The 21,795-nt window shown below is 46.2% G+C and overlaps 1 protein-coding gene and 1 long non-coding RNA gene across 7 annotated transcripts in view; one reads left to right on the top strand and one right to left on the bottom strand.

Annotated features, from left to right (window-relative positions):
- Nucleotides 1-206: 206 nt before the first annotated feature.
- On the bottom strand, nucleotides 207-20,780 carry LOC140914058 (uncharacterized). Its single transcript, XR_012159751.1, has 3 exons — nucleotides 20,716-20,780; nucleotides 6,819-6,975; nucleotides 207-292 (listed from the first exon to the last, which is right to left on the bottom strand). It is a non-coding gene; the product is annotated as an uncharacterized lncRNA (long non-coding RNA).
- ADAMTS9 (ADAM metallopeptidase with thrombospondin type 1 motif 9) overlaps nucleotides 18,134-21,795 on the top strand; it is a 135,655-nt gene continuing 131,993 nt past the window's right edge. For all 6 annotated transcript variants that reach the window (XM_073351003.1, XM_073351002.1, XM_073351004.1 and 3 more), the window contains exons 1-3: nucleotides 18,134-18,307; nucleotides 18,527-18,584; nucleotides 19,253-19,629. In XM_073351003.1, the coding sequence (XP_073207104.1) occupies nucleotides 18,209-18,307; nucleotides 18,527-18,584; nucleotides 19,253-19,629 (534 nt within the window). In that variant the 5' untranslated portion in view covers nucleotides 18,134-18,208. The remainder of the gene's footprint in view (nucleotides 18,308-18,526; nucleotides 18,585-19,252; nucleotides 19,630-21,795) is intronic.

The raw sequence follows: 21,795 nt of genomic DNA, 5'->3' as shown, positions 1-21,795 counted from the left end.
TTTATCAGTGATTTTATGGTTTCTTCCAGCCAGGTCATACGAGAATCTCAGCCTGCATTTTGTTAGAGAAGTTTCTGGTCCTCACAATTATGAAAAGCTTGAATCCATGAACCCTAAAGACTCAAAATCCCAAAGGCAAATGAAAAGAATCCAACATTATTTTGTAAATCACATGATTTTAATGGCACTGTCTTGGTTTCTGGGGGGCTAACTCATGAACACTTGGAGTTGGCGATGCTGCATCCTTGATTCCCCTTCCATGGTCCTGTCTGGCTCTGGTGACATCATGGGACTACAAGTGTGAGAGAGGATTAGTCGCGAATCTTTGTAGGACTGGCTTCTAAAATGGCAATTGCAGCTGGTGAGTTCAGACACAGAATGGCCCCAATTCAGCAAAGAGCTTAACCGGTGATTGCAACGGAACCTCAGCAGATGCAAGTTCTTCGCTGAATCTTGTATTTGGATTTTACTCTTTTATAACACAAGGCCTGCTGGTGTGTAACAAAGCAAACCTAAACACCATGCACACAGAGGCAGCAAAACTTAGAGGGGGGGAAAAAAAAAGAAAATCCCCTGCTTCTACTGTTCATGCTGTTCTTCTAAACTATTTATAGATAGGTCTACTGTAGCCAGTGTTTGCGTTTGGACTGCTTCTCTGTTCCAGTTCTCAAGGCTTCTCTAAGAGCTGAAAGTACAAGTCAGCTTGACTCCCCCCAGTTTTGAACTAAGGAAGGGGAGGGAACCTGCAATCACCAACCAATTAAAATAGAACTCCTGCAAATGAATAGATGTTCACAAGCTACGCATGATGCCAATTGGGTCCCCCTAATAAATTGCAACTGGGGCAGGAAACTGAGCCCTCTCTCTGGCCTGCCTCTCAATCCTCTTCTCTTCTCATTTTTATTAACTCGACAACAGCCCTAATTTCCTGTGTCCTTTTAAAAGATCACTGTCTGTGCACATCATTTGGGATTTGTGCAGTACTGTGGCCTGTTAAACAATGCAAACCAAACACTTTGTCCCTACGCTTGCCAAGGACCGCTTGGATTGGTTTTTGAGCTGATCTCATGATTATGCTCCCTACAGTCTACATCCAAATAATACATGGCTCCATTTTTCCTCTAGTAAATCCATTACAGAAAGTAACAACCTAGTCAGTGAAGGGTTTTTTTCTGATTAATAGATATTCAGATATCAGAATGGTTGACTTCATCAAAACTTAAAATGTTTTTGACATTTTTTTAAATTCTAGAAAATATTCCCTCTCCTGCCTTTGAATTAATGTTTCAATAGCCTTCTTTTGGCCAAGAGTGCAATCAAATATAGGTAATTAGTATCTACAGCCATGCGGGGGGTGGGGGTGGAGGGGGAATAGTTTAAAAATCATATTAATAAACATTTTAAACCCTCTTAATGGGATTCTGCAGTCTTTAATCACACAGAGAAACATGAGTAGACCAATTTAAGCAGTCTTTGAGTGTGATGTCATTCTGCCTCTGCATGGGGCAAATGAGCCTCAGATAAACACCTTCCAAAAGCCTTTAGGCAAAAGGAGATAATCCTTCATGTACACATGCATGGTTCTTAGTGTCAAAACTTCTTCCTGGAGTTTGCATAGGAGGGCTGGTCAAATCTATCAAGCAGAGAATTTCTGAAAGGTTTGAAACAGACAACCGGGAAAGTGTGGTTTTAAGTCAGGATGAGCAGAACTTAAACGGTCAAACCCAAAAACTGATTTGTATTGATTAGTACTGTCTGAAACTCCTGAATGCACAGACCTGGGCTGGAAACGTTTATTTAAAATAGTGTCATGAAAAAGAATGTTTCCACTTCTATCACTAACACTACTCAGTAATGATAATACGAATACTAGCTCTTGTATGTCGCTTTTCATCAATAGATCTCAAAGCACTTAACAGAGGATGTCAGTATTAAGACCGGTTTCAGACCGCAAGGATTTTAAAGATCAAGGCACTGATTCTCTGGTCCAGTTGAACTATACTTGAGGACCAAGGTGGTCTTAAGTTCCTTAATGACAGGTTTCAGAGTAGCAGCCGTGTTAGTCTGTATCCGCAAAAAGAAAAGGTGGACTTGTGGCACCTTAGAGACTAAATAATTTATGGGAGCATAAGCTTTCGTGAGCTACAGCTCACTTCATCGGATGCAAATAAATCTTAGTTGCCAATGCCTTTTTGATCACATGGCCACTTACCCTTCATTTCAGTTCCTTCTGTGAAGACCTGTTCAGTTGCAGAGCTGGGGCATATTTTTGCTGATCCTGGTGTGTTTAATTATCAGTGTGTGTTACTTTTGTCTGCACTAAAAGCATTCTGGGTGCCCTCAAGAAATGGATTTGCTTAGATGCCTTTAGTTCCTTGTGTGGTACTGCCCCTCAGGGATGGTTATGTCATAGAATCATAGATGACCTCGAGAGGTCATCTAGGCCAGTCCCCTGCACTCATGGCAGGACTAAGTATTATCTTCCAGACCATCCCTGACATGTGTCTATTTAACCTGCTCTTAAAAGTCTCCAGTGATGGAGATTCCACAACCTCCCTAGGCAATTTATTCCAGTGCTTAACCACCCTGACCGTTAGGAAGTTTTTCCTAAAGTCCAACCTAAACCTCCCTTGCTGCAATTTAAGCCCATTGCTCATACACCATAGCTGTTACGTTGGCAAACTACCATCCAAGCTCTGCTTGAAATCTAACTTTATCTTTGCAACTTGCCAAGGCAGTAACTATATGGCATTCTTGCTATAGCATCTCTCTCCTAGTTTTTGTGCATTTACCTTCCTTCCATTTAGCTCTTATGACCACTTGTGGGACAATTGCCTTAGACGCAACAATCTTATTAGAGATTCACAGTTAGATTATTATTGTTCTGCCTGTAATTCTCCAAACTGGTGAGCCCAATAAAATATTGTGAGGTGTGTTGTGGTAGTCAAACAATCCTAAGTACAGGTCCTTCAAATCCATCAGGTCTTCTGCTGTTTGCATCAACTTCTGCTAACTTATTTGACTATGCATGGGATGGGTTTGATGTAGTGCACTTAAAATGATGTATCAAGGAGAGTTGCCAAAATGAGTTACTTGTGAACTGGGGATCATTTCTATGTTGACAACACATCTGGAACCCCATAACAAACAAACCGCAATTTACTATGTTTTTTTTCCCCATTGTTACTCAAAGAGTTGTGTGACTGCTCAATTTCTAAAAGTGGTGAGTAGTGTCGTTCAGTCTCACTAGTTATAATTCGATGAGTATAAAAGATGCAAACATTAAAGGGCAGCAGTATGCTCAAGAAAAGTACCCATAACAATGTTTGAATACAACTATTTTGTAGTGTGCTTTTTAATTTTGAGAAAAGCAATATATTATTTTAAAGCACTGGGATTTTAAAAATAAACTTTCTACCAATGTGCTTATTATAGAGCCTAACCATAAACACACTCCTAACATCATGAAAGGATTAATTTGCTTTCATATTTCATCTATTTAGATGGATTAAAAGTATGTTTAAATATCACGTTTTAAACAAGTGATCACTAGTGATTTTTTTGTTAGCTTTCCTTCCTTAAACCAATTTTAGACTGAAGTCATTGTTAATCTATGCCCTTGATGTTTTGTCTCCAGGACTGAATTATATCAGTATTTTGGAAGAAGGAATAAATAAGTGAATTTCTCTGGTACTTTTGCCTGTATGGGCTGCTAAAACTGTAGGGTATTTTTAGAGGGTTTTTTTTTTAATAAGCTCATAATTCCAAAATACCTCCTCAGTGGTTCTACTAGAATTCTGCAATAAAGAAACAAGAGAGAGGTCCAATTGGCACAAATGTGGGAAGTGGTGGAAAAGAGTAAGCACCCACCTTTTCAGGAGCATTAGGAGGCATGTCAGTTGGGTCCCATGTCAGCAAGAATGAGTCAGGGATGTATTTCAGACTGTACAGTGTGCATGTGAATTAGATGGCTTCGAACTATTCCTTACACCTTCCCAAGGAAGGGAAAGCCTTTGAGAACATCTTCCATGCATCAAGGCTGCTGAACTAAAGGATTCAGAGTAGCAGCCGTATTAGTCTGTATCCGCAAAAAGAAAAGGGGTACTTGTGGCACCTTAGAGACTAACCAATTTATTTGAGCATGAGCTTTCGTGAGCTACACGGATCCGACGCAGTGAGCTGTAGCTCATGAAAGCTTATGCTCAAACAAATTGGTTAGTTTCTAAGGTGCCACAAGTCCTCCTTTTCTTTTTGTGAACTACAGGATGTGGGAGAACCAATTCCAGCACCATTTATGGTATTGCTAGGTCTTAAACACCGCATGCATTTCTTGCTCTTGTTCCCTTTCAAAACAAGCTGTAGATTCTCTTTCGACTGGTCTCTGAAGCTGACATTTTATTCAGTTATCCAGTTATATGAACTGGTCGACTCCAACAGCCAGATTTTCCAAAGAATTCCAGCCGCCATTCCAGCCAGAATTTCAAGAACTCATCAGGCGCCAAAAGAAGTGGTCAGATTCTCCAAAAGAGCTCAGCATATGACAGATCTATGGGAGTCCGGAACAATCTGGTTCATGGCTGTATTGTGGGGAAGATAAAATCGTTGCTGTGCTGAGTCAGTGGGCCAAAGTCTCTTCCTGAGAGGCCCCTATCCACAGTTTGGGCATGCAGAATTGACTTGGCAGGGGATTGATGTACTCAAAGACATTGACAACGCTTCTGCAGAATGTCCATGTGCCAGCTCTGAAAGCATGCGAAGAGCTCGTGTGGTGACATTAAGTGCCACGGGCTGTTCGCCAGTGTGGGAGTCAAGGCCTGATCCAAAGATCACTGAAAAGCAACAGAAGGACTCAGTGGGCTTTGAATCAAGCCCATAGAGAGCTAAGAGTTTCCATGCCTGGAGAACTACTGAGATCTCAGACTGAGCATAGCAGGCTAAGGAGAGATTACTTTTTGATTCACTACAATGGTGTCCTAACGTACTGCAAAAAAAAAAAAAATGAAAAGGAGGACTTGGGGCACCTTAGAGACTAACCAATTTATCTGAGCGTGAGCTTTCGTGAGCTACAGCTCGCTTCATCGGAAACTGTGCAGTTTCCATGGTATGCATCCGATGAAGTGAGCTGTAGCTCACGAAAGCTCATGCTCAGATAAATTGGTTAGTCTCTAAGGTGCCCCAAGTCCTCCTTTTCTTTTTGCGGATACAGACTAACACGGCTGCTACTCTGAAACCTGTCAAAAAAAATGACACCTTTTTACTATACTTCTCAACATATGCTTAAGAATATACATTTGCTACCCATCTTTCTCTGCTTCCCTCTACACTGAACCCTTTGTCTGTGTGGACGGCTTCAGTAACGGAAATTTAAACCTTCTGTTTACATCTATAAACAAGATAAGGTACAAATTGCTGCAATACAAACTTCCTCCCACTGGCCTTCCACTGACCTCAGCCATAAACCAAAGGGAACCTCTTTTTTTTTTTTTTTCATATAACTGAAGTAGACTCCAGTCTCCATCCCTAAACAGCAGCTGCCAAATAAGCTTGCTGAATTGTGTGTGGCTGTTTTGTCGCTGCTGTCCCCAAGCACAGGACCTGGGACCACCAGATGCATTGAACTTAGCATAGCAAGAGGCCCCTGCGTTAATAAATGGCAGTGGTAGCCCGACCCGCGTGGTCCTGAAGACACTTTACACTGTAAAGTGAGGCTGATTAAGGACACTCGCCTCAGATGAAAATTTAGTATTTCATGTAACTAGTCAAAAAGCATTTCTACCTTACCGCTGAAAAGGAAAATTAGGTACTTTTAAAGTATTTGTGCAACAAATGATGATGGGTAACTAATGACAGGATTGTGATATGCCTTCTGTTTTTTATATGCATGTTTTTCCCCCTCTCTGAAGATCATTTTTGTCAGATCAGGTGTACTGGCTGCAAACTACATGTTTTTAGCAGGCTGTAAAATAAGCAGAAGTACAATTGGATCAAAGAGAGATCCATGTACTTTACATGGTTTTTAATAGAAGCAGAAGGAAATGTTTACTCTGATCTATGAAAGCGACAGCGTAGGTCCCCCTAGAGCAGAGGTGGGCAAACTACGGCCTGGGGGCCACATCCAGCCCACGGGACCCTCCAGCCCGGCCCTTGAGCTCCTGGGCAGGGAGGCTAGTTTTTCTAAAGGAACATCTGGGTAGAAGGTACAGGAAACAAGGTGTCGGAGAATGAAGTGAGGATGGTGTCAGTGACAAAAATTCCAGAAGCTCTGTCCTTCACAGCCTTTGCTGTAGTGATAGCTGTTTGCAACCCGGGCTCTCACCGGGTATCATCTGCTACAAGACAATCAACCTGATAATTCTGCTCCATGAACAGTGATCTGGAGACAGACGATCACTACGACTCAATCCGGAGCATGGCTTTTGATTTGTCAAATGGTCCTTCTAACACCAGCTGTCAATGGCACATATCTGGGATCGCAACGGGGAAGACTTGTGCAAATACAGGAATCATCTACGCCTTGGTGTAACTTCCGACTGGACAGTCCACTCTGCCTCTTGGAGCTCCCTGTGCACCATAAAGAGGAGCTAATAGGCAACCCTTTCTCCCTGAAAAAAATCCTAGTAGATCATTCAATGCTTCCCTTAATAGCTTGATACCGCCCACTGTGTTGCAAATGATAACGCCTCAGCTTTTTTTAATGGCTCGGCGATGTTTAGAAAGGGTGAATAATCCAGAATAAACAATGGCTAATGGTCTCACGCAGCAGAGTCCATCCCGAGGGCCAAACGTCTTTTCAAAGGTCAAGGGGTTGCAATCAATACCTTAACTATTTCTCTAAGCTCAGGCAGAGCCAGTCGAGTTCCAGTGTTGGTCTCCCTGGAGCTCCCACAGCCCGGCAGGGAAGCAAGGGAGGAAAGAGCCAGAGCTCCTCTCCCTTGCTGTCCTCAGTGATGCACCAGGTGGCCTTCAGGTGAGTTGCTGGAACAGAGAAGGGAAAGTAGTTGTTTGGAGGGCCCGGCTGCAGTGGGAGGCAGGTGGGGAAGCAGTGACCCCTGTAGCAATGAGGCTGATTCAAACACTTCCCCTTTTTTTAATCCTGCTCCCGGAGCCCATTTTTCAGTCATCTCATGTAAACATTCGTAACACAGTTGCCCTTGAGGGCCACGGGTTGGACACTGCTGTTCTAAACTGCAGGTATGGTAGTGGGTTGTTTAAAATTATATTCTTATGGCCTTCTAGGTGATCAGAATACTTCACAAAATGGAATGAGGTATTTAAATAAAAAAAAGATGACCAGGATCCTTATTAGAGAGCGATCCCAATGTCACCTTTTCTCTTGCTGAACTCTGTTCGGCATTGAGCTGTTGGCTATTTAATCTCTGCTTCTTTATGAAGTTACTCGCATTGCAGTTGTGCCTAGGAGCCCTGGACCTGTACCCCACTGTGCTTGGCATTGTACAAACACCGAGCATGTTCTGAGGTAACCTCCTAAGGGAGAGGTGAGCTGATCCCAGTAGCTGGCCACAACTCTTCAACCTGTGTGAAGCAGCTGCCAGAGTTGTGCATGGTTGGGGGATGTGGCTACATGGACCAAGGTCAGCCTTCTCCAGTTGGGAGTTTGGATTGCAGAGGGGACCGTGGGCTGGGAGCTGCTTCTTACAACAGGCCCTCATTGCTGTGTTATGAAATGTCTTAGATAGAAATAATGTAGTAATTAAATATAAGCTCTCTGTGCCTTGATAAGTGCAATGCATGACCATCTGGTTAGTTCTAAGTAACCCTTCATCAGATGACAGCATACCCGTTCCGCAGGGAATATAGAATAGTGCTACATGATAGCTGTTTGGGACAGAGACTTTTTCCTGGGTTTGTACAGCATCTATCATGATGGTCCTGGCCCACAACTGGGGTTCCCAGTGATACTGCACTAAAATAATTAATAACAACACTATATCAGCCTTGTCCAGTAAGTCAACTGATCTATTAACTTCAGAGTAATTTACAAGAGTTATGGTATCTTCACTCCGGCATCTTCTGGATTATTCTTTTTTTAATTTTTCAAAAGCAAAGATCATTGCTTCCTTTGCCTTCACTTCACCATGGCCAACTCTTGGGACTTTGTCGAGAATCTCAGCATGTTGAGGTGTTGTTTTTTGTTTGTTTGTTTTTAAGTAAAGTCCCAGTTACTGGATTAAAGTGATTATAAGCAGCTCTTTATTGCCCCGAGCCCCCGCCTGCATCCAAACTCCCTCCCAGAGCCCACACCCCCTCTCGCGCCCCAACCCCATACCCTGCACCCCCTCCCATACCCCAGCCCCCTGCCAGCCCTGCGCCAACCGGACTATAAACCGGAATTTCAATGAAGATCAGAAATGCCGGATTATAGAGCTTTCCGGCTGGTGAAGTGCCGAATAAAACAGCTTTTACTGGACTACTTTATGCAATGAATAATTCATCTGTGGAACAAACTGCTTCCTGAACAGACTCCTGCAGCAAACTGTCATGTTAGGCTTCATGTATCAGTATGTAATTATAAAACTGTAGGAGGAATATCATGCTAGCCATTCTCTCTTAGGAGAAGGGAAGGAAAAACTCCTCTTTGGCCATTTATTTTTAGAAAACCACCTGAAGGTGTGTGTTTACTTGCTAGCTCTCATGTTTAGGTTAATCAGAACTGACGATACTGATAAATTTTTGCCTCAGAAGAAATAGACCATTATAAATATAAACTCCCTAGGTCCTTTTAATCATGGCAACTGAATGGTCTTCTGTTAAATATTCTTCCAAAGCCATCTGGTACCCTATTTTCATGGCCAAGTATTTGGTAACTTTATTGCTCTAAAAGAAGATTATGCTTTCAATATTTGACCCTGGTTCTCTGGGCTACTCACTCAGACAGACAGACTGACATGTCTCAGCAAACTCCACCTGAGACTGTGGGCTAGTGAAGTGAGTCTGTGTAAGTGCTTCTCCACCACTTTCAACCCAGACCCCAAAATGCCAGTTGGGGTTCCTTGCTGATCTCAGTCCCACAGGCTTTACAGGGGGGCTGCAGCCAGAAGTTACGGCTGGTTTAGGATGGGGGTGTTGTCCATTTCTATCTCCACCCCTCTCTGCTCCACAGGGAGGTGCTGGTTCAAGCTTCAGTGCCCCGGCTGCTTCCCCAGGAGCAGTGTGCGCATAGGAGACATGAGAAGAAGGAGGGAACAGAAGCAGCTGGAGAGGGAGAGAGAAAACTTCCATTGCACCTGTGCAATTTTCCTGGTTTTGTTTTTCTTAACTGAGACAGTCCTGCCCTCATCACTCACCTGCCAGTTGCATCCCGCCATCTCAGGAACACTGGCCCGTTGCTACTGGGGATGAGGGAGGTGTCCAGCTGTAGCTCCTCATACTTAGTTTGAGGAGCAAATCTTAGGAGAATTATTGCTGGTCGGCGCTGCTGTCAGAGGAAGTGTGTGAACCACTGAGGCTGTACCAGCTCACTCCGTTTCACTGTCCCACCAGAAGGCTCCAATTCCCAGGAGGTTCCAGCTACTCTCACCTCTTCTTCCTAGCTTAAACCCTGCTTCAAGCAAGTGTACCTCTTAGGCAAAGCACTTACATAACTGCTTAAGTCCCACTGAAGCCAACGGGATGAAAGCTTACAGTGCCTTGCTGAACAGGGTGGGACTTAAGCGCGTGCATAAATGTTTTCCTGAACCAGGACCTTACAGAGGAAATGTACTTTACTGCCACTGCTTTGGCCACCAAGAAGATGCTCCAGGCTGCGGGTGCCACGTGCTTCTGCAAGGTTGCCCTGTGCCAGAAACTGGCTTTGATGCAGATACATTCAGGCCATGGTAGTTATGCAGTTCCGGTAGGTCTTAGACATGGTGGAGCTCGTGTTCGAATTTTCCCCTCAAAGTCCTTAGCTACTTGGCCTGCCTTTTTAAACATGCGGCTGGATTGTGATGAACTCTAGAGGATGCAACCATCCTGGAGAGAGATGGTTCTTTCAAGCCACTGACCACGTTGGATTTCATTACCCAGGTTCTATTCGCTTGTCTAGGGGAATATTAATAAAACTCCCATGACGCCGTAAAATATCAACAGGAAGGCACGCAAAGGGCTCGATCCCACTGCTACTGATTTTCCAGTGGAAACTGGATTGAGCCTAAAGCATTTACCCTTATTTAGCCATTAGTTGTTTTCTGATCATTTTATAATCAGTGCAGATTTAATAACACTCTGTATGCAGTACAACATGGCAGAAAATTTCCTGAAGGAAGATTTTAACACAATTGAGTAAAATGTGACCCCCTTCTTCAAGTCATGTATGGCATACAAAGAGGCTAGATTGTGGAAGAAGAGTTTTTTGCATGTGTGCTGTATCTTGGTTTTGATTTACAAATAAAACAAAACCCGACTAGCTGTTTCCATTTTATAATCATTGGGAAAGGCCTAGTATTCAGGAAAAGCCTGAAAATGTCACTCAAATAAAAATGTAATGGTTTCATCATACTTGCCACTGACATTGCTTTGTATGTTCAAAGCTACATATGGATGTGAATGTGGGGTGCTGTATTCCAGTAGAATGATCACAGGACTGGGTTATGGCACCATTTTATTGCATGGCCTTGGGCAAGTCAGTTGACTGACTTAATTTCCCCATCTGTAAGGCGATGATAATACATGTAATATCTGCCTCACAGGACTGTTGTGAGAATTAGTTTATTTGAACATCAGTTAAGTAATACTGTAAAAGCACATGGCTCTAGGGCAGTGGTTTTCAACCTTTTTTCCATTTCCGGACTCCTAAAAAATTTCAAATGGAGGTTCAGATCCCGTTGGAAATCTTAGACATAGTCTGTGGACCACCCCCCTCCCGGGATCTGCAGACTACATGTTGAAAACCACTGCTCTGGGGTGGAAACACTCTGTACTGGGGCAGTTTCAGCATGCATAAGTTGCCTTCTGGTGTGGAAATAAGGAACATCTGCTATATTTACTCTTAATTTGACGGTATTTTTTGCAAAGGCACCTGGAATGCAGATCAGTGCATAATATCAAAAATCGATAGAAATGTGTTCAGATTGCTCAATTTACAGCATGTTAAATACACACTATAAATTAATGCAATGTTTAGTTTGAGGTTTTAATTGCCCAAGAGTCAGGAAATGCAGCATTAAGTGTCCCACGGCAACCTTAATTCTGTCCCATTTCATGGCTGCATTAAAATAGAGTCTGTATGTGCTTTCCACTCCTGAGCTCTGTAGTGTAATGGCAAGATACAGCAGCTATGTCAAACTAAGTACAAACTTTCTGGGAACACAACTAAAGGAGGCATAAGCAAAATAATTAAAATACTGAAAATGTACCTGAAAGCTAACCTTCAAAAGTGAGGGATGGGCCAGCACTGGACCTGCAAAATTAATGATGTTAAGGGCCTGAAGAGAATTCAGAGCAGAATTCAGGCCAGAGAACCTCACCCAATTTCTGCATCAAGCTTATAACGGTTGATCCCGCCTGTCCCACTCTCACCCCCAGCTTATTAGTATCAAGCGATCCTTTAGGCTCCATGAGATAAACAAGCTTCTGCTGAGGGAAAACCTGGAGGTATTAAACACGGTGGCACAGATTGTTCCTGATTGTTTGCAAGGGGGAGGGTGTCGGAGGAACTTCCTTTCTGATCCCTCATGTTCCAGGAAAAGCAGGGACTGCTCCCTCCATGTCCCCCGGGGTGGTGGTGGTGGTGTAAAATAGCCTCTACTAGGAGAAGGACAGAACCAACCTATCACCCTCTTTCATCAGCCCATGCAGCTATCTCATTGTGTAGGTTGCATCATCCTTCTTTACTCGGGGTGTGTGCTTCTGCTACCAGAGGCACAATTCTTGCTGCTAAGAAGAATGGTCTGGACAGAGACTAAAGCTCTGGACTAGTGTTCAGGAGACATGGGTTTGATTTCCAGCTCAGCTACAGCCTTCCTGTGTGACCTTGGGCAAGTCATTTAACCTTTCTGTGTCTCGGTTCCCCATCTGTAAAATGAGTTTAATACTTCCCAGCCTCAGGCAGGTATTGAGGATAAAATCCATTAATGACTGAGCTGCTCAGAAACTACAGTGATTTGAGCCATCTAAGTGCCTAGATTGATAGCCCTTCTTGAGCCAGCATGGCAGCGCACCACACCGGGCACAGGTTAGTCCATTATGTGAGCGAAAGTTTGGAGAACAGTGAATTGAATGGAGAAAGCAGAGGCTGGAATGGCTCCTGCAGAGGAGTTAGACCACAAATTGAAATCCTTTAACCAGTGCACCATCAAAAGCTTTTGCTTGGCAGAGAAATGAAGAGAAGCTTGAAAATTAAGTGCATGCCAAGAACCTGCAGGTGTTCAGCTTCCTGGCCAGGTTGGAAAGCCTCAGATGCTGTAGGATTTTAAATAAAGGCTCTGGCACAATGACTGAAAATACTCTTTGGAGGGATAACCATTTTTGGAGGGAGAAGTTACTGAATTCAGAGAAAAGGGAGAACAGGGGCAATATCTTTGCTAAGACTTTGGAGGACAGATGCGATAGAGAGAATTTAAGATCTGCTATGAAACAAGTAAGCTGGTTAAGGGGAATGAGAGCCTTCCATTCCTGGATTTAAATCTGGCCCCGAGAGGAAGGGAAAAACCTGGCTGCTGCCATTGGTTATCTTGTGGCACCAAGGATCTACCATCAAAGGAAAACATTTTACCTTGTGGGATAAGAGTTTGGGCAAGCAAACTGTTGAGGCAGATAAAAGAAGACAGTGCTGATACAGACAACCAGGACAGCAAAGAACAGAGAGATTAAAGTGATTTAGGATCACAGTCACCCCAACATAGAAAGATAAGACCCAGGAAAGATAGTGAAAATAGAGTTATAAAGCTAGAGGCAAGTTTGGTATCCCCGAGAGTATTGTACTTAAACATACCTTTGTTCCTTGAGATACTGTATTGTCTGTGTGTTGTGATTAAGTGCTCTTTCACTCCCTAAATCAAGCAATTACAGTTTGATTTTTTTGGGCCATCTTTATGTAGGCAAAATTCCCACTGTCACTTTGACAGGAGTTTTGCTTGTGTAGGTTTGGGCCTTTAGTTATTCCTTTGGGTGTCGAGACTTTGCACGCTGTAAGTAGTAACAGATCCTCCCTGATAGGAAAGTGTTTTGCTGAGTTTGTATTGATGGCTTAGTTCCTTCAGATGTTGCATATCTATTCACTTATACTAAGATTTTCCTGCTGTATTTCCCAGTCACCAGCAGAAACTATTCAGAATGATGAACCATATATGACTTATTTGTACATTATCCAAAATGCCAATAAAAATACATTTTAAATAGGCAAATACCACATCTCTCAGAATGAGAGATGAACTTTAATACCATTCTGCATCTGATTGTATAAGGGCTTAAGCACAGAACACAGATCATCATGGGATGATTAACATGTATTGTTTGAACTTTAGTGTTAAATTATTTTGCTTTTTCAAATAACATTGAAATTTAATTCAAAATAATTTATCATCATGGGACGCATTTCTTGCCTTGAACAGGAAGGGGACTGGAATGGATTAGAACAGCAGTAATGCAAGACTCTGATTTTTAATACTGTTGCTAGAATGTGTGTTAAAATTTTGTCCCTTTGAAATTGTATCCTACAATTTCTAATACTGAAAGTATAAAATAAAGGATTATAAAATTCTCCAAGGGAGCAAATAATTTGCTTTAGTAATGTATGATACAATATTGATTTTTAGCTCCTTTTTTCAGGTCCCTTATTTATTCCTCTTTCCAGTTTTCCTGTCTCCTGCTCAGGTTCTGCAGGAAGTGGGGGCTTATTAATATCTGTTTCAGGAGTGGTTGGCTGAGGTTCTTTGGCCTGCAATGTGCAGGAGGTCAGAGTTGATGATCATGATGGTCCCTTCTGGCCTGAAAAGTCTATGGATCTGTTTATATATGTGTCATAAATATAAAGGGAAGGGTAACCACCTTTCTGTATACAGTGCTATAAAATCCCTCCTGGCCAGAGGCAAAACCCTTTCACCTGTAAAGGGTTAAGAATCTAAGGTAACCTTGCTGGCACCTGACCCAAAATGACCAATGCGGGGACAAGATACTTTCAAATCTGGGGTGGGGGAGACAAAGGGTTCTGTCTGTCTGTGTGATACTTTTGCCGGAAACAGATCAGGAATGCAGCCTTACAACTCCTGTAAAGTTAGTAAGTAATCTAGCTAGAAAATGCGTTAGATTTTTTTTTGTTTGCTTAATGGCTGGTAAAATAAATTGTGCTGGAGGGAATGTATATTCCTGTTTTTGTGTCTTTTTGTAACTTAAGGTTTTGCCTAGAGGGATTCTCTGTTTTGAATCTAATTACCCTGTAAGGTATTTACCATCCTGCTTTTACAGAGGTGATTATTTTACCTTTTCTTTAATTAAAATTCTTCTTTTAAGAACCTGATTGATTTTTCATTGTTCTTAAGATCCAAGGGTTTGGGTCTGTGTTCACCTCTACCAACTGGTGAGGATACTTATCAAGCCTTCCCCAGGAAAGGGGGTGTAGGGTTTGGGGGGATATTTTGGGGAAAGACGTCTCCAAGTGGTCTCTTTCCCTGTTCTTTGTTTAAAACGCTTGGTGGCGGCAGCATACCGTTCAAGGACAAGGCAAAGTTTGTACCTTGGGGAAGTTTTTAACCTCAGGTGGTAAGAATAAGCTTAGGGGGTCTTTCATGCAGGTCCCCACATCTGTACCCTAGAGTTCAGAGTGGGGAAAGAACCCTGACAATATGACTTCACCTTTTCCTCTTAATTTCCAAAGCCTAGATCCTACCATCTCTGCTTCTGTCCCTCCTATAGGTTAAGGCTGAGAGGATGGATGGTTGTGTTGTTAAATAATCTGGACCGGGACTTAGGAAATGTGAGTTCTATTCCCAGCTCTCTGCCATGGATGGCATGACTTGGGCCAAATCATTAAGGGCTTGTCTGCGTGGCGACTTAACACACAGCAAGCTATAGTGTGAATCTACAGCCACTAGTTTGTCATGCTCTAACTGGCTGAGTGGACCCTGCTAGTTCTGCAGTAGGGTTTGACGTACTATTGACAGTAATACAGAAAGTTTAGTGCATGGTAGCAGGGTCCACACAGCCAGTTAGTGCCCTGGAGATTCACATGCTGGCTTGCCGTGCACTGAGTTTCTGTATAGACAAACCCTAGGGGGCCTCCATGCCCCAGTTTCCCACATGCACCCCTGTGTCTTGTTTATGTAGACTGTAAACTCTGAGCTAGGGACTCTCTCTTACTGCGTGTTGTATAGCAGTGTTACTCAACAACTGGTCCAGGGACTGACGCCAGTCCCTGAGATCTCCCTGACAGAGTTTAGGAAAACAGCAAGCCGGTCTCTGGTATCAAAAAGATTGAGAAACAGTGTTTTATAGCACCTAGCCCCAAGGGGTCTTGAACCACTGCTGTAATACAAATAATTCTGGCTACCGACGCAATCTCTGATTAAAGCACTAACAGAACCGTACTCAGCAGGGCACTGCTATGGTCTCTCCCCTTTCGAGCTACACCAAGCACCTCTTCTATTTCACCAACAGCAGCTGGTCCAGTGAGAGTGATTACCTCGCCCACCTTGTCTCTCTCACATCCTACCACCAACTGGGCTATCAGCCTACATCCTCACGGCAACATGGGCAGGTTTCTAGCCCAAGTGAAAGCAACGCCCAGGTTTCAGCCTGTAGCCCCAACTGGGCCAGCTAACTTGGGATGAAAGCACCAATAAACTCAGGGCCTAGGGTGACCAGACAGCAAGTGTGAAAAATCAGGACAGGGGATGGGGGGTAATAGGAGCATATATAAGACAAAGCCCCCAAAATCAGGACTGTCTCTATGAAATCGGGACATCTGGTCACCCTATCAGGGCAGGTGTGAGAGCCAAGGGCAATATCCAGTGAAGATATATCCTTTGTTACCTGCCCAGGTAGCACTTCCCTTTGTCCCAAGCTGCTGGCCAAGAGTATTTCTCTCAGCCTGACACAATACCAAGAAAATATATTGTCACTCACCGGCATGGCAGTTTCCTGCAATCACAGGGGGAATTCAGGAAACTCACATGGTGACTGTAACAGGCTGGCCGTGTTTTCCTGACACACCCCACTGGGTTAGCTGTGAAAGGGTTAAGCAGGTTTTGCTGACTCACTGATTGAGCGGACAGGGAAGCCTCAGACAGGGACTCCAGGTAGCGCTGTTTCGGATTCCCTTTTGGTCATAGCCCAGCCCCAGGCGGGGTGACTTTTCAGGCCTCCACAAGTGCGTGGTCCAGTGTGGGGACTCCACCTCCTTGCAGTGACCCACTTTTGCTAAAAGCCAGGCGAGAACACGCACAAACCGTGGGTTTGCATGGAATGCCAAGTGGGCCCAGCAACTTGAAGTTATTTCAGAATGGTCTGATCTCTTTCCTATTCTGAGGGTTTATTTTAACTTGTTTGTACATGCACAATCAATTAACTGTGGGTACATCCAGATACATGTTGTATAGGCAATTTACAGAAAGAGGAGCAAATGAGGCAAGGATGCAAGACTGAGGCAATTCAATTCATGAAGAAAACACTCCTGTGACGCTGTTCTGACAAAGGTCTGCATTCTGCTCGTCTGCTATGCCATCAACAATGAAACAAACTGCAGAAAGAATCGCTGTCTTCTAACACTGAACAAGGAACTTTATTAGAACAACAACATTATCCCTAAAAAGAAAAGGAGTAGAAGTGGCGCCTTAGAGACTACAGCTCACTTCATCGGATGCATTCAGTGGATTTTTTTTTTCCACTGAATGCATCTGATGAAGTGAGCTGTAGCTCACGAAAGCTCATGCTCAAATAAATTGGTTAGTCTCTAAGGTGCCACAAGTCCTCCTTTTCTTTTTGCGAATACAGACTAACACTGCTGCTACTCTGAAACTTGTCATTATCCTTAAAACCATTCTTCACTGTAGACCTGCCTAGAACATTTCCCAGCCCCAGCTGGACTGGGTGACAGATTTAGAGACACAGCATGCATATCCTTGCAAGGGACAATTTGTTGGTCTTCACATTCATGATGTAAAGTCTGGTGACTTTTGCTCCAAGTTCACAGAGAGTAAAGTAGTTTAAAAGTGCTAGAGAGATCATAAGTAACTTGCCTTTCATTTGATTAGGAGCCTTTAAATCTGACAGTATCTTTCCCCTTCCTGAAAACAGGGGAAAAAAATTAAAGGGACCACCTTAATTTAAATTTGGAGCTCAATTTAAACTAGATTTTTATATAAGGGTATAGATTTTTAAGACCAATGGAAATATTTTGAATTTAAAAAAGAGTCACTGTAATATTTGGCACTGCTGGAAATTAAATGGACTATACACAAACCTGGGGCACATCACTGATTTCAATTATCCTAACTCTGAGAAATGTACAAGAAAACAAACAGCATCAAAAGTGGTAAGTTAATTGAATTTTTAACATTCTTGTGCTTTCAATAAACAAAAGTAAAGCAATGAGTTTGTTTACAAGGACTAGTCGTTGACACTTTCATTTTGCTGTTTTTATTTCTTTTAAAGGGAGAGGTGCTTATTCTCACTCCTTCAAATGCAGTTAATACAGGGTTTCTTTTTCAGATGAACTATTAATCCATGGAGGGATGAACTGATACAAGCCTCTCAGAGCTGCAACTATTTTTCAGAAATCTAAAGTAACTAGGTGTAGAAGAACAAATAAGATTTAAGGAATCATTAGATTCTCCTGATCAGCTTTAAGTTGAGAAGGGGGGGGGGGGGGGAGTGCACAACAGGGAACAAAGTACAGTGGTAGAGTTTAGTTCACAGTGTGATTCTTGCTGCAGCGTTGAGTTTATTGTAAATCTCTCTCCCTCCTCCCAGGGCAAGGAGTCCTGGCCTAGGTACTGAATCGGACAGGGGTCTTTTCTCCTGGGACACCAGAATCAAAAGCTTCCTTGGAAGGGAAGAAAGTGACATGGGAAGAAAGCAGGGAGGAGCCCTCCTTTCACAGGGGCGGGCTCTGGGCATTTGCTTTGCCGGAGACCGCCCCCCTCCGGTCTGCTGAGCTGGTTCCCAAGAACTCCGAGGGCACCGGCTAGAAAGGGGGGGGGGGAGAGGAAAAAGCAGCCCACCAAAAGTGCAGCAGGCTCTTCCCTGTTCCTTCCCGAGCCCCTCTCGCTGCACTATGCTGGTGTGTCCGATCCCCCGTGCGCGATTATTCCTCCTCCTGCTGCTGCTGCTGATCTTCTCTCCGCTGGCCGTTGTGGTCACAGCAGAGCCCAGGGTGAACAAATCGGATGCGAGCGGTTCCCACTTCTAATAAAGTGAAGTTGGGGGGGGGTGGGGAGCGCTCGGAAGTTTTTCTTCCTCCGAGAAGGAGCCGGGGCGGGGGTGGGGGGTGGAATTAAAGGGGGGGGGGGGGAGGGGGAAGGCTGCTCTCTGCTAAGGCACCACCATGCAGCTAGTGCTGTGGGCGCTGGGATTAGGATCACTCTTTCTGCAGGACCCCTTCAAAGGAGCCACCACAGCACCGAGGAAGCAGAGGCTGCATCCAAGACAAGGTAAGAAAGATGCTTTGGGCGCCCCGAGCTCATTCAGGGGAAGTTTCCGGTTCGTTGGGCTGTTTCTTAGATCTCATTTTAATGGAGGGGGGGGGGGTTCTACGACCCTGCAGTATCGCTTTCATTGATTTTCTCTTTGCTTGTCGCCAGTTACAAGAACTTTACAAAGTTGTGTGCCTTTCTCAGGCTGTGAAAACACGGTGCACTGGGGCGGGGGGGGGGGGGCGGGGAAGGTGCCGAAGCAGCTGGACATGGTCTTGTTCTTTTTCCTGAAGCCTTTCTGAAGCTCCTAATAGCCTGAAGTTAGAAGCCCATTTTAAGCGGAGGAAGGGTGCAGGGTTTGGGCAATTGGCACTGGCAGACCCTGGTGGGTTTATAGAAGAGGATTCTTTCTGATGCTGCTGGAGGCAGGGACTGTCCTGTTTTTTGGTGTGTGTTTGTACAGCACCTACCTCCGTGGGGGTCCTGGTCTAGGATTGGGCTCTAGGTGCTCCTGCCATGCATTGATTGGGTTTGTAAGTATGGCTACCTATATCCCCCCCCCCCCCCCCCGAAAGTCAGGCCTTGTTGCTTTCATCCAGGATAAGTGTGTGTGAAAAAGCCATGCCCTGCCTGACCTGACAGAGAGCGAGTCTTTACAGGGCATGTGCCTGTGTTACTCTTTGCAGCTCAACTGTTGGAGAAACTACGCGAGTTCGAGATCGTCACTCCCACCCGTGTGAACGAATTCGGAGCCCCCTTTCCCACGCACGTACACTTCAAAAGAAAGAGACGAAGTATTAACTCTGACCCTTGGGCCACCGACGCCCTCTCCTCCTCGGCACACTACAGGCTTTCCGCCTTTGGGGAGCAGTTTCTACTCAACCTCACGGCCCATTCTGGATTTATTGCGCCACTTTTCACGGTCAGCCTCCTCGGAGAACCGGGGGTTAACCAGACCAAGTTTTACACCCAGGAGGCCAGCGACGTTAAGCACTGTTTTTATAGAGGACATGTGAATACCCAGCCCCAGCACACTGCAGTCATCAGCCTGTGTTCAGGGATGGTGAGTGACTTCCCCTCCACCTTCCTTCCTCGCTGCGTCTAGGGATTTTCCAGGTCCGAGCTTGGCCTCTTAAATCCTTATCTCCCAGGTGTTTGTGTTTACACGAAACACCTTGATGCGGAGTCCTCTGCGCCTTTAAAAACTTGCCATGGTTTACCTCCTGTTGCCACACAGCTTCTCTGGCTTAAAGAGGAGTAAAACTCCGCTCCATAGGGAAAGTTTTTTTTGGGGGGGTGTCCAGGAGCTCACTGATTGTCACGTGCCCCGGTCCCCTCTGCTTTCTAAGCCGGGACGATCTTGCCAGGGGCTCTCCCCTGCCAGGGGCTGGGTCTCCGGTTGCAAAGGAGCCAGGGCAGTAACTGAAAGCCCCCGAGTGACAGCGGGATGCGAACCCGGAGCCTCTCCTGGGGCTTCGGGGAGGGGCTGCCCTGCTTTCTGTGAAGGTCACCGGGGGCAGGGACTTTTTCACACGCCGGTGGCCAGGAGCGGAAGCAAGGAGGTGGGGTCACCCCGGGGGCTGCTCACAACACGAGCCGGTGCCTCCCGACCGGACGCCAGCAGCATTTAAGGTGGAGCAAGCCACCCGGGGTCTGGTGGGGGGGGGGGGAAGACCCCCGTTCTTGGCCCCCCCCCCCCCCGCAATCACACCTCGAGTGAAACCCCCGCAACCCAGGCCTCTCTAGCCCGGTCACCCGACGGGCGAGCGGGCCTGGCTCGCAGGAGTCGCAAAGGTCTGGCCGTCCGCTCTGCCCGCGAGGAGTAGAGCTGGGGGGGCTCGCAGCCAGGGGCAATTAAGCCGCGTCTGCCCCCGACCTGGAGGGAAGGGCTGCGGGCGCTGGATCCCTGGTGCGGCACCCCCCAAAACCCCGGCAAAGCTTGCAGGTGTTGGGGGGGGGTGTCTCCAAACTTCCACTGCTTTCTACACCTGACTCCTTCAGTCCCCGGTCCTGGCAAAACTGCCACCCAGTGCGGGAGGGGGCTTCGGGGGCCAGTCCGCCAAGCTCTGCCACCCCCCCCCCAAATTCAGTGGGAAAGAAGAGAAACCCCAAACCTCCGCAGCAGGCAGCCGGGATCCAGAATACTCACCGGGGCGGCCGAGCTGCGCTGCCTGCTGCTGCCGGGGAGCCCCATTGCAGCCCCCCCCCCCCCCGACTTCTGCACTTTCCCAGGGGCTGTGCGCTCCCGGCAGCGTCCCCTGGTTGTTGCCGTGCGGAGTTTGGTGGGCGGAGGCGAAGGAGCCGGGGCGGGAGCTGCAAGGAAGCCCAGCAGCAGCAGCAGTCAGTTCCCTGCCTGCAGCACGGGGCCTGGGGGTGTTTGCACCCTCCCCCCGGCACGCCTGTGAGCCGCTCCCCAGATTGAGATGGGGGGGGGAATTCAATTCCCCTAAACCCCACCAGCCAAGCGGGCCGCCTCACGCGCTCGCTCTCCCTCCCGTCCCGGGGACGACCTTAAGGAGGTGCAAGGCACTTGGCCAGCCCCGAGCCAGGTCTGCTGGGGATTTAAGGAGGCCGGAGGAGATGGCAAGACGCCTTCTCCATCCTCCCGGCTCCAGCCTGGGGAAGGCGCTGTGGGAGGGAGAAGGCGCCAACACAAACAGCTGTGCAGGAAGCTTGCAAGGGAGGAGGGCTTGTCTGGCTGCTTTCCCCTGAGCTGGGGCTCATTCCCTGGGAGCTGGGCTAAGCCAGGGATGGAGGCGGCTCCAGGAGCATAGGGCAGGAGCCCTGTGGGCATTCTGGGTGCCCTCAGCTTGCCTGGGGGGGAGCTTAGCTATGAGTAGGGAGCCCTGTCCAAGGATGATCCTGATCCGTCTTTGCTGGGGGGGGCGGGGGTGACCCGTGGGAGACTGGCCAGGGCGGGAGTTAGTCCAGAGCCCTTGGGCACTGTGTTGATACCTTCCATCTCCTGGGCAGCCTCCACCAACAGCCTTCCCGGTTAAAGGGGTTGCCCAGGGAGAATGGGGTGCAGCTGCTGCCTGCCCCCTTTTGGTCCCGGACCGGCTGCCGCTAGCATACCTGTCCCGGGAGAGGTAGGTGGATGCGCTTTGCGGAAGGCCAGGGTGCATGTGTCTTGCGTGGCCGGCAGCTGATGCTCAGACCTGGGATTGTGCTCAGTTCGCTTGAAGTACCTGCCTCTTGGCAGGAGGTCAGACTAGCTGACCCTTGTGGT

Source organism: Lepidochelys kempii, chromosome 7, assembly GCF_965140265.1.
Source record: "Lepidochelys kempii isolate rLepKem1 chromosome 7, rLepKem1.hap2, whole genome shotgun sequence".
Lineage (NCBI taxonomy): Eukaryota > Metazoa > Chordata > Testudines > Cheloniidae > Lepidochelys > Lepidochelys kempii.
Note: the sequence above shows the minus strand (reverse complement) of the source record. Positions and strands in the feature narration are given on the sequence as shown.